General features: G+C 35.5%; 1 protein-coding gene across 1 annotated transcript in view; it reads right to left on the bottom strand.

The window, feature by feature from the left end:
- The window catches only part of LOC149796061 (uncharacterized), a 98,672-nt gene extending 86,123 nt beyond the window's left edge, over positions 1-12,549 (bottom strand). The window contains exons 1-2 of the mRNA XM_089964169.1: positions 12,492-12,549; positions 9,948-10,031 (exon numbers count right to left, since the gene is read on the bottom strand). Coding sequence (XP_089820295.1) covers positions 9,948-10,013 — 66 coding nt within the window. The 5' untranslated portion in view covers positions 10,014-10,031; positions 12,492-12,549. The remainder of the gene's footprint in view (positions 1-9,947; positions 10,032-12,491) is intronic.
- Between the last annotated feature and the right edge of the window lie 1,398 nt (positions 12,550-13,947).

Here is a 13,947-nt window from a genome sequence, read left to right as displayed (position 1 = left end):
TATAGCCCAGAAAGAACTACGCCAGTATGATATAACTCAACATTCACCAAATTCGTCTGAGTTGAGCAGAAATCTCACTATGATTACATGACAGAATATAAACTTGCGGTGAAATATAAAGTGATTCTATACAATAAATTCTTTCTGCGAAACCGCACATAGGTGTAAGGTTTGGGCACTAATGAAATCACCTAAGTGGAAACATTCGTTCCTGCATATACAGCTCACAACTCCAGACATGTGCCCAGACCGTGATAACAAAACCCACAAAACTCTTTCCCTACACAAGACTAATTTTCCTCAGATTTTGTGTTGCTTCTTTCATGCGGCTCTTCATCCAAGTTATATATTGGACCTGCATCTTCCAAGCGTCATTCTGGGCTGCAGATGTGACCTTTTGCTTGCTTGATTGTATCGCAAGGCTCTGATCTATTTTACTTTGCACCAGACCAGCGTCTTCCCAGTCCCATTTTTTGGGTTGGTCTGCTTCATTTACATAGCAAATTAAAAACAATTTAAGTTAGCGTTATAGTGTTTTCTTCTCATGAAATTAAGGCGGTGCTCCGCTATTGTCACATGATGAAGCCGGGTTGGACTGGATTAGGGAAGACACCAAAAGCAACTGCGTTTACAAAATGTTTATTTATAAACGCAATTTAAATATTACCAAATCTGACACCATTATAAACAAAAAGGTTATAAAGTTCCTAACATGGAACTATCAACAACAATTAACTCAACGAGAAAAATCTCAAACATGAATTTAACAAATGGAATTTCAAACAAACGTGAATTATGTACTATCACCGATCAACAAAATAAAATTATATGATCTACACCCCCAATATAAACAAACTTGAATGTATGGTTCATACAACGATATTGAAATGCAGGTAAATTTGAATGTATCGTTCAAATAACGATTTAGAAAAAGGATGTAAATTTGGATGTATTGTTCATAAAACCATATTGAAAAGCAGTGTAAATTTGAATTATCGTTCATATAACGATATTGAAAAGAATGTAAATTTGAATGTATCGTTCATAAAACGATATTGAAAAGCAGTGTAACTTACGAACCTATCGATCGTTCACATAACGATATAGCAATAGGAATGAATGAAATTACGAACCTATCGAGCGTTCACATAACTATAGGAATGAATGAATGAAATTACGAACCTATCGATCGTTCACATAACGATATTGCAATAGAAATGAATGAAATTATGAACCTATCGATCGTTCACATAACGATATAGCAATAGGAATGAATGAAATTATGAAATGCAATAGTGGAAATAACATGGAACACTATATATCACTATCATGGCGCCCATTTGACGACCAAGATGTAACTCCGGTTCCACGCGCTCTAGTCAATGGCCAGAGAAGCACCCAAGCATGGTCCGCTCCTCTCAGTCTGTTGAAGGATCCCTCGAGAGCCCTCACATCACAGACCCGATGGTCGCGAAGCCCTGGTCCCTCGCATCGAGAAAACCAGTCCACTCTTCCGATCCAACGTCACCATAACACAGCGTATACGTCACACGAAACCCCACAGAGTTCTGTGACTCCACATCAAACAATTTACAAGGCATGGCAGGCATGTATAAAGCAGCTCTACAGCTGGTGACTCCACATGAAACCATATACAAGGCATGGCATAAGGCAGCTGTACAGCTGGAGATTTGCTTCCGTAAAGGGGTAAGCTTCCTGACAAGACTGTGCGTAATGTTTGGTTAAAGATAATTTGCTCTAGATGTACACTAGCTGTGACAGATATACGCAGCTAGGTACTTAGATATCCCGCTGCAGGCAATTTGCACGTGCAGGGGTCTGAGTTTCACTCAGGATTTCGAAATAACTAGAGCCGAAAAAATATACCTCACTCGGGTGACGCTGTATGCGGCAACGAAACCCGAGTACATTTTTGACAACATATACATATTGATATAACTCGTACACAATTTCGTGACAGCTATATATGCCAAATAGTAAAGGTTTAGTTTCGAGCCAGTAACTGTTGTTTTATAAACATGACTATGATACAATTACACTATTTCAGTCAGTTACATATATATGCGAACTATTACAATAATTGTTTATAACTCAGTAGTTATAGGGTATAAATTCTTAGCTATACATCAATAGATTAGCAAGCGATTTATTAGATTACAATTTTCTCAAACAGCACATAAGTATATAATTGGGGTAATGGTAAAGTAACTCTAAATGAAAAATCTGTGTGAGTATCTGTGTGTGTGTGTGTGTGTGTGTGTGTGTGTGATTGTGATTTTTAACGAAGCTGTAAATAACTTTTAGTGATATTGCTACGATGACTGCAGTGTGGTAGCTTACAGTGATGTCTAGCACTGACGCATCATGCCGCAGACATTTAGCATCATGCCCCATCCAGTCACATTTTCCTGACGCCAGGCCGACCAGACCTAAGGCTAACCTCATAATGTTAGGCGTCAAGTGAGGCAGCTTCTAAAACCATTTGTATAACTCTTTGCTATGATTTGGGCTGGGTTCGAAGCTGCGACCCAAGCGCTTTAACCATTTAGGCCACCAGAGCGGTCGCTGACGCGTTGTAGAATCGTTGACCTGAGCTAATAACCATATTAATGGTGCCTTTGTATATATGAGAATGTCGCAGTATTGGACTAAATTATCTGATATATTTTAAACTAATATTTGATCAGTACAATTCCTAATGAATGTTAGCTACAGTTTATGTTCTATATACAGTTTGATGTACATTAACACACATCTGCATTATTTAGTTTTATATTTTACGCTACCAGCCATTGTGGTCTGACATATTGTTGTATTAGAACAGTGGTTAAATATTAATCTGATGATATCACGGATAGAACCTAACCCTCAACACCGGCCTTAGCAAACGCGGCACCCCATTTGGATAATTTTTGCTGGGCTCCCTGGATTTACACGCGGGGTCCCCTGTGAGCACGCATTTTGGAAGTAAACTTTTAAACCAGTTTTAAGTGATATTGAACTTAAAATGTTTTTTTCCATCGCTTTAAAATAACTTTCTCTTGCTATATATATATTTTAAAAAGAGAGTATTCTTAAACATGAATTAGCTATATGGAACTTCTAGGAACAGCTCAGGATGAATAGGGCTACACTGTTCGGCAGTCTTACGGTCCGACGTGGACATTCGTGGCCTTAAATATATCTTGATAGAAATGCACATTAAAGGGAAAACATTGTTAATCGTAGGAATATAACGACCGCACAGTCGCGATATAACTGTTTGGGAGATTCCAAATTTCAGTTTATAGAGATCCTAATCGACTAATCCTGTCTATTAAATTTAAATGGGATATTTTAACGAAAATTGCCTTCCTCAAAATAACAGATTTTACTGCTGTATCAGTCAAGTAATACTGAACAAATAATAACCACCACTGCGAATTTCACAGAGTATTCTGAGATCCCAATTGACCTTAGTTTGGTGTCAAACCCTGATTTAGTGCACTGTGCTGGCGATTTGCATCCATTTTACGCTGAAGATGTCTTGCAAAGCTTTGATTGTAAATGATATACTTGAAGAAAAGACAAAAGCTTTCAGTGATTTATTTGTGAACAGTGAACTACTAAGAACCGAAAGATCATTCCAAACTGGTCCTACGATATTTATCCTATCTTACTTTTGACATCATTACATTAAGCGATAACGATGTTTATAATGCCCTAACAGATCTAAACCCATCCAACGGATGTGGCCCTGACATTTTGCACCCTACCTTGCTGAAACAATTGCAAAATCAATTAAGTATCCACTGTACTCAATATTAAAACTCCTTGTAAATTTCACTGTTTCCAGATTACAGGAGAGTAATAAACATAGTACATGCGCACAAAAACTGTTCCAAATCTCCCATCATAAATCTTTATTTTGTGTTTCATCAAAACGTTTTGAGAAACAGATGTCTTTGGGACGCCAAGACCCGTAAATGTCATCATTGTCACCCTGGCGCCATTTACCCTTAGTACGTAACTGTTTGTACAACATGATATAATTTCACATAAACAGTCAGACGTTTCGTCAGGCGATTGGACGAATATCAGTTAAAATACATTTATAACACATTTGTTTTTGCGCCAGACCAAGGCAAGGACATGATGAGAGCAATTTCTTTGATGGTGTATGGGTGTGTGTGTGTTTTGGATTTTTAATGTAGCTTTGACAATTATTCAGTCATATTGCTATGATGCCCGAAGTGTTGCAGTTTATGGAGATTCTAGCACTGGGGCATCATGCCGCAGACATGATGCATCATGTACCACCCAGTCACATTATCCTGATATCAGGCCGACCAATTCTAATACCATCTTCTTATTGCTGAGCGCCAAGCGAGGCATCAGCTAGCATTATTTTATTAGTCTTGGTACGATTCAGCCGGAGATGGAACCCGCGACCTCCCGCATCTTTGCATAATTTCACAGCATACTTTAATCGAGAAAAAGAAACCAATTGATGGTAGTATTATGTTGATGATAGAATGGTACAGGGTTTGCGTGCTAAGCTAAGAACAAAGTATTGCAGTTTAAATCACCATTTATATATTAAACATGTATTGAATTATAAGTATTGGTCCTGCAGTGACATAAAGAATGGTGAACACTTTATTCTAGACTGTCCAAAATATTCCAATCTTAGAGATCGTATCTTATATACAATCCCTTTTGCTATTACAAATGAATTTTGTTTTCCGGCAACCCTATGTGCTGGATGAAAAATAACACGCAAAAAAAGTATTCTGTGGAAAATGCTAAAACTTAAAATAGATTAAACAAGTTTGTTTTTTCATGGAATTTTCCTTAAACGTTTCACGATCGGCTTAAATTGTCAAAAAAAGCTTGATGATAGTGATGCTTAACTATGACTAAGCAAGATCATAACACCTCTTATGAGATTAAAAAACATATTAGTAGTGTTAATGATTTGAACAACAGAGCCAATTGTCCCTTCAAATGTTTGGAAATGTACTAGTTACTTTATGGTGAAAATCGATGGATTTGTTTTCTCTCTCTCCGTCTCAGACACACACAGAAATAGAAAATTCAAAGAATATCAGAAGCTGGGTTTTACGATTATGTTATCAAGTTTCTGTATTATATTTGTTATCCAAAACACCAATAATCCAAATGTTAAACGTGGATGCTTACAAAACATCTGAGTGAATATGTATGTATGTATGTATGTATATATGTATGTATGTATGTATGGTCAGACATAAGGTCTGTTCTGTGAAGCAACCACTTGTATTTTACATTCAGTATTTATTATTTTTTATTATTTTCTTTTTTCTGAACCAAATGATTTTATTAATTTAATTGTCTTCATGATTGTTTATCTATACAGATTTGTAATGTTACTAAGATTCGCAGATTAAACAATGACATGTTGAATCATTGAGGAATTTCTCTTGTTTTTAAGATGAAATATATCCACTAGTGTGGCCATTTACTTCTCTTCTTCATGGTACAGTTTATATCAAAGTTTACAAAAGTACGTAATCTATACAGAACTGAACACCTTTAGCTCAAACCATAACGGTATACCCATAATTCATCTGACCAAGGATGAAAAACCCAATCAGTTTATATTCCATATGTTTCATGACTGTGAGAGTATGAACCACCGGGTTTGCAGAATATAAATTACAAGAAAATGTTCAATAGATCAAAAATATCTCGTAAGTGAATAATGTACCCATTAATCCTTGATTTAACTAATTCAGTTGTTTTTCCGTAGAGATAATTTTACCTTTTCCAATGACTTCTTTTAAACCGTTAGTACATTGACTTACTCTATCAAGGCTTAATCACATAGCTGGAGGCATTGTCTATTGAGCTCGAAATAAAACGTTTTTTACATCAATAAATATCCTTCAATTGCCATATAAAGGGATTAGATTTTAGATAATACATTATGAGGTTAGGGTGGTATAGGATCGGATTTTTATTAATTTTGGTGGGATAGTGAGCAAGAATTTTACAAAATCAATTTGCGGATGGTGAACCAGGTAATGTTCACAAGATCTTTTAAGGGCGGGGAGGGGGGGTGGGGCGCAGAAGGGCATTCTTTTTTAATTTTGCGGAAGTCAAACAGAATTTTGTTTTCAACAATGCATTTATTTTGGCCTGCCTGGAAATTTTCACAAACAAAATTGTTAATGGTAGGCCATACAATTTCTACAAAATATTGTTGTGAATGGTGAGCAGGAAATTTTCTTATATTTTCTATGGGTGAGTGAAATGGTGGTCATACGTTGTATTCAGTGTAGGCTGCAGTGAACCATGAGTTTGCTTCTTATTTAACGCGTATGGTGGGCTAAAAAATTTAAAACAAGTTTATTATACGGTGCGCCATAATTTTTATTAAATATGGTGAAGGAAAGTATCAGTAAAACCCTTTTTCCTTTCTGGGCGAAGGTTAATTTTCTTTTAAAACTGAGGAAATGATAGGTAGGTGGAAGAGCCAGGACAAACGAATATATAGCTTTTACAGCGCTGAAATAAGAAAAGAGGAAATTGTGACTCTAATACACATTTATATCCATTAAATGTTAGTTTCTCTTGTAATAATGAGCTTTTCATTGAAATCTCTAGTAAAATGTGAACACACAAATTAATTTCAGTGATATCAAGCAATATATTGCAAACAGTTAAACAAAAGACATTGACGAATTTGTGTCTATTCCCTTAGTTTGCTTTTTAAGATTTTAGCAGTCATGTAACTCTCTTGTTGTTAATGTGAATATGACAAATTTGAATTGGTTTGGTAATATTCCGGTAGAGATAACTTAATGTGCATATTTGACCGTCATGTACTTGCCTTTCGCTAAATAAGATGATATTTCATGTAGGTATATGTCATTCTGAACAACAAAGTTTAAATACTGATTAGCCAAACGTCACTATCTATTAAGTATATATAATTCAAGTTCTTTTCGGTACTATTCAGATATTATACGAGTTTAATATCCACCAGAACCTTCATTTAACATGTATAATCATAGCTTAGTATTGTTGTCAAATTATTAAGATCATCTCTGAGTATATGACATTCAAACGTGAATCGGGAATTGCGCAAAATTTCTTAATTGTTCAGTTTTTCCATGAAACCCTGATTTCACAATATTACTGCAACAGTATATGCATATATAAACAAAAGTTTAAACTCGTCAGTTAGACAAGAAAGTAGCTAGAACTAATCTGTGCAATGAATATATACTGAATACTAGTATACCCGGTGATAGAAAGCTGTTTCATCACGACTCTACTATTGTAGAAAATGGTTCTCAAATTTGGAAATAAAAATTGATACTCATTAACGTGTGCTTCATGACGTTTCATAATGCCCACACACCATTTTATTGCACTCATTATTTATATATTATATTACAAAAGTCATCACACGATAGCTGGAAAACACACTGCAACAAATGTTGCAATAGGGAATGAAAGGTTTTCCAATCTGTGCTCATTTCGTTCATGAAAAAAACCACACCAAAAAAAATTAATTTTAAGATTAATTACAATTTCCAGCATGTCATATTCTATATACGTTTTGTGATGTGATGTGATGTGATATTGATTTTTAACGTAGCTTTAACATTTTTTCAGCCATATCGCTACGATGTCTGCAATGTGGCAGTTTATAGTGATGTCTAGCACTGGGGCATCATGCCGCAGACATGTAGCATGATGTCCCACCCAGTCACATTATCCTGACACCAGGCCGACCAGTCCTAACACTAACCTCTTAATGCTGAACGCCAAGCGAGGCAGCTGTTAGTACCATTTTTAAGTCTCTGGTATGACTCGGCCGGGGATCGAACCCACGACCTCCCGCATCCGAGGCGGACGCTCTAACCACTAGGCCACCGGAGCGGTCATATACGTTTTGTGAAGAGAAGAATGTTTATGATAAAATTTATTGAGCACGGTCAAGAATGAAATGTTGTGTGTAAATCAAAAATTTTTAAACTGCTAAATTAGGGACATTTTAGTCACAAACTTAAAAACCAGTAAATAAATTTCAGAAGCCAGACAGATTTGGCAATGTGGAAACAGCTATCCGCCACCTATTGGAACATTATTCCTCAGAAGCAATGCTAAAATGAAATGTAAAAATATATAAATAATATATAAATATAGTATGAAATAACCATATTAATGTGGATCGTTTTGCATGTGTTAAGTCATTCACTTACAACAACAAGGGCCCTTTCTGTTTTAAGCAAATACTGTTTTATCGACTTTCTTTATGGTAAAAGAACCAAACAGATTTCGTAGAGGTATCTGAGAGGAAATACATTACCTAAGGATATGGTATCATATGAAAAGTATATACTTTATACAGATGCTATTTTAAAAGTGCAAATAACGGAGAACATTCTTAAATTATTTTTTATTAGTTTAACTATTTCTTAATTTCTTTCTGCTTTTGCCAATTTTTATAACGATTGAAGTTTTTCAGTTTTCTTTCAAACATCTTCGTCAATTTTATCTTTCTATCCAGAATGTATTTTGTATTTATTTTTTTCGATTAATTTGAAGAAACTTGTATAATAAAGTTGCATTCAACTGTTTGTATTGCCTGGTTACTATCTCTCTCCCTATCTCTCTCCAAATCTCTCTCTCTTTCTCTCTCTCTCTCTCCTTAAAAATGCAGAATATTATTTAATTTGCCTGCCAGCTATCGCATAAGCACGCAAAGGGATTTCTCGAATCCAGTCACTTGATATTTAATAAAATTGCAACAAACTATTTAACTGTTATGTACTCTTTATTACCTATATTTTAAAACAATAAAGTGCTCTTCAGCGTGATGGCGCAACGTATCACAGCCAAAACTGTCGCTGAATGAAAGTATCTTCTAAATGTTAGACGTTATGAGACATACGGCTTAGTTTCATAATAGTAAATGTAATTAACTGGTATTTAATATTCAATCGAATGACATATGGTTTGCAGTAATGCATGTTATTTATTTATTTAATTTTTAGTTACAAATGTTGCTTCTGTTTAGATTCTAGTAGGAGGAAATGCATTATAATATGATCGTAGTAACAGAGACGAAAAGACATTTCTTACATACGAAGGCGCATTTTTCAAAGTATATTTTTGATCGAACATATGCTCGTGTTTTCTGAGAGAGCAAAACTTGTTGAAACTTGATAAAATAACAAATAACACTTTTTATTCTCCGACTTCCGGATTGAGATATATTATGGATTTATCAGTTTCACAACTCTATAAGGAGTCGCGGTTGCTCAGTGGTTAAGAGTGTTGGACTTGCGACAGAAATGGTACTTTTCGAATTCTACCAGAATGAGTCGGCTACCATGGCGTTTCCTTAGGTAAGGAATTTCATTTTAGTTGCCTTGGCACTAAATAACCTACCTTCTTGTCTAGCCGTAAAATACCAAATAACATACATATTATGAACGAATCGAATGGGGTTTTTGGAATTATTTAAAGGGCCCCGGATGGTCTATAGCGATCGCCTTTACTGATTTACTGATCACTGCCTTCTCACTGCTGTTTGAGTCGCAAGCTCTGCCAGTGCTAGCCAGTAGGCAAAGACGTATCCTTTCAGTTTATAAAATTTATATGGGTCTTATAGCAATATGCATTTCCTGTAATTTCTGCTCCTTTATTATAATCCTGAACGTCCTTTCTGCTCCATCTCCAACTCCACATCACTGCGCATGACGTGGAGTTTTGTGCAATCTGTATTGCCATATCTATTTTTCAATTCCTTTGAACTACAAAATATGGTATATGAAATGCTAAATTGCTTCTACAATGCAGTCGTCAAGAAGCTCTTGACCAGATTCACACATTTGTTTAGAATCGATTATGAACAACAGAATATATTTGGTTTACGTAACAATACTTACAGCTTGTCCAGTTACCGAGTGAACCCCAATCGCGATACACAGCAGAAATTCAACTCGAAACATCATTGCGTGTCTAGTCTATTTCTGCAATAATAATAATAATAATAATAATAATAATAATCATAATAATAATAATAAATTAACTAATGAAATGAAAATAGGGCGTCCTTTACCATCAGAATAAAGCAAACAAAAATAATCTAGGGCGAAAAAATGTCAACATATACCTAAGCAGTATTTTTCCCCTTACCCCGAGACGGTTCAACAGGTTTCGATTCACGATCTCAACCATTAGACTTTCAGCCTTGCTCTTCTGGATCGTTTAGTTTAGTGGTATGCGAGCTTGACTGCTATACAAATGAAAATGGTTCGATTCAAGATCGTAATAATTAGACTTTGTCTGCCCTCCCATTACTAGTTGGAGTTCGTTCGACTCGTCAAGGTAAGGGCGAAGTAGTGTAGCAGTCTAGGTAAACGAGTCCATTTCTAATCAGTCTAACTGGTTTTAAACTTAACAGTCTGGTGGCATGTAGCATCTACTGCGTGTCAGACTAACAGTGTCCGACTCAAGACCGCGAGAGTGAAACTTTGTCGTCCTTCTTTTACAATACCAAGCCTTTAAAATCCGGGATATCGTGAAAAGTTTAAAGGTTAAGGTCACGAGAAGGGGCCCCACTGGAAGGAAGAATACAGATAATATGGCGAGTCTTCCCCACTACTACTACTCCTACTACTACTATTACTACTACTACTACTACTACTACTACTAATACTACTAATAATAATAATAATACCGATACTATTAAATGAATGAATAAATAAATTGTCATTTATAATGTTTAATATCAAAAATATCCTTGGCCTAATAATATAAAGCACATTAAAATATTATGTAATATTATACCCGCGAAAATAAATATTAGATACACCATCTCCTAGAAAACTCTAACCGCCTAACCTTTATTGCTAGATAATCTACGGGAAATCAAATCACGAATATTTACATACATCATCTGCGTATACTGACATTATGTACATATTTAGAATTGCAGTTTCCGTATTATTAATTAAATAGTAGGATTCACAGAGCTTCATTAAAGGTGGCCACTTTGTGAAAGCCTATCGTGTTACCAAGGCATTGCATTTTGTCAAAGCAGACAGAGAGAGAAAGAGACAGAGTTATACGAACAGACCAATTGTTTCACGTGTTTTAGACACCTAATTCAGACCAGGCAAGAAAAGATTTAAGGGCAAAACGTCAAGTTGTATTACTGTGGTGAAGATAAATGTTTTTGGATGCAGATGCAACAAAACTACGAAATCAGACCGGACCGCTCAGGTGGCCAAGTGGTTAGAGCGTCCGCCTCAAATGCTGGAAGTCGTGGGTTCGATCCCCGGCCGAGTCATACCAAAGATTTATAAAAATGATACTAACAGATGCCTCGCTCTGCACTCAGCATTAAGAGGTTAGTGTTTGAACTGATCGGTCTGGTGTCAGGATAATGTGACTGGGTGGGACATCATGCTACATGTCTGCGGCATGATGCCCCAGTGCTAGACATCACTATAAACTGCCACATTGCAGACATGGTAGCGATATGATTGAAATATTGTTAAAGCTACGTTAAAAATCCAAATCACATACACACACAAAACAGACCATGTTACTAGTGATAGACATGTTCACAACATTATCAGAATGACCACATTGTACAATTTTTAAGTCTGAAACGAAAGTGTAGAAAATTCTAGAAGATAATGCAATACCAGAAAAGGTTATTAGTCGAAAAAGACAATTAAATAAAGAAAAGCACACTGTATGACTTAAATATAACATATTCATCAATATATAGCGCCTTTTCAGGAATTCATGCAATCCCAGTCCTCCAGCCCAGACCTATCCACCCTAGAACCATCTAAGAGCATCAAACGCATGTATACATTTGGTTTATATATGATCAAACCTTTAAAACATCGATCCCAGAATGATCTTGGAAGAATTATGCCTTACACGGCCCGTTCACAAGCAAACAGATGAAAAGGCGGTATGATGAGGTTGATGACTATATGTAGAGAGCTTGACTACCAGTTTTGAAACTTGTCCTAACAATAAAAATATTTAATTTTCCACCAAAGTATAATTGCAAACAGTATAAAAACACTCAAACTGTATTATGAGATTATATTACTATGAGGTAAGGACTTCCTCACAAGCAGTCATTTTATTTACATAGGTGAAGTACTATTTTCAAATCATTGTATATGCAACAATTATTAAAAATTACTTGTGACGAGTATTACACGCAAACAGCAATATATTTGGTTTTGTCAGGACACATTTGTGCAATTGAAAATTTAAACACTAACATTGACATTAACAAAGAAAAAAGAAAAAAGATAAGACTTCAAACACTCGTTAGCTTTTCAAGAAAAAACAATAGCAGTCTATATGGAAACCGTCTCTTGTACAGACTTATAGATCACGAGGTCCGCATATTAAAATATCACTCAATCAAAAAGACAGACAGAGAGATAATAATTTACCTTTCCAGCCAGACATGTTATTCACTCAAAGTCAAGTGATGTTGTGTCTATATTACTCTAGCAATCGGGTCTTGAATAGACCAGTCAGTTACACGTGACATGATATATATCACCATATTGTATTCCATTGGTGGCCTGGTAGCATAAGGGTCTTGCTCGTTGTACGCATCTAACTATCGCTGTAATGTCATCACAATATCTGAAGATACCGTATTCATTTCGCTTTGCACAATTTGATTTTAAAGAAAGAAAACTTAAAAGAGAAGGTTTATAACAAACGAGCATGAATCAAGGAAGTAACATCAGTGTATTAGTTAGACATATATGTGTAGAACTCTAAAACATTAACAACAATAAAAAACAATAATCTCTATTTAAATGGAGACGGCGAAAAAAATTGGTACGTCACAAAAAATTATTCTGCTGACATAGGCAATGTTCACATTAAGCGTCTGGATGCACTGTATTCATACTACAACTCACATCAAAATTATAACTCTTTCTCGCTAGGTTGCAATTGCTATGATTAAAAGTACCATTTATAAAATCCAAAATTTAGTGAAACATTGTCGTTTTTGAACTTGTTTATTATCAGTTAATGTTCTTCTAATGCTTTGTTTTTCTTTGTTATATATATATATATATATATATATATATATATATATATATATATATATATATATATATATATGTGTGTGTGTGTGTGTGTGTGTGTGTGTGTGTGTACCGCTCCGGTGACTTTGTGGTTAGAGCGTCCGCCTCGGATGCGGGAGGTCGTGTGTTCTATCCCCGACCGAGTCATACCAGAGACTTACAGAAATGTTACTAACAAGCTGCCTCGCTTTGCGTTTAGAATTAAGAGGTTAGTGTTAGGACCGGTCGGACTGGTGTCAGAATAATGTGACTGGGTTGGAACATCATGCTACATGTCTGCGGCATGATGCCCCAGTGCTAGACATCACTATAAACTGCCACTTTGCAGACAACGTAGCGATATGATTGAAAAATTGTTAAAGCTACGTTAAAAATAAAAAATCACACATCACACACACAAACATATATATATATATATATATATATATATATATATATATATATATATATATATATATATATATATATATTTGTGTGCCTTTCCTCATGTCATATGTGTTTTCTGACTGGGTTCATCTACATTCATGGTTTAGTCATGTACTGGCTCTTATGCTTGATTGTATTTTCTCATTTCATTGGGGAGGTTTGCGTGGGAATCGTTAGACGTTTGTCATTTTACTCACTTACACTACAATCATTTGTGGCTTTTAACTTGATGTCATCACGTTATATTCGCCAGTCGACCCGTTTATGTTACGATGGACCCTCATTAATTTCATTAAATAACGGGTCCTTATCGCTAGACGCTACATTTTGCACGAGATTTAACAACCTGGGACTACATTTAGCTTTACTATAATGT

Source organism: Sinohyriopsis cumingii, chromosome 7 (genome assembly GCF_028554795.1).
Source record: "Sinohyriopsis cumingii isolate HCF-2022 chromosome 7, ASM2855479v2, whole genome shotgun sequence".
Classification (NCBI taxonomy): domain Eukaryota; kingdom Metazoa; phylum Mollusca; class Bivalvia; order Unionida; family Unionidae; genus Sinohyriopsis; species Sinohyriopsis cumingii.
The sequence above is the reverse complement of the archived record's forward strand: the minus strand, read 5'-3'. Positions and strand labels throughout refer to the sequence as shown.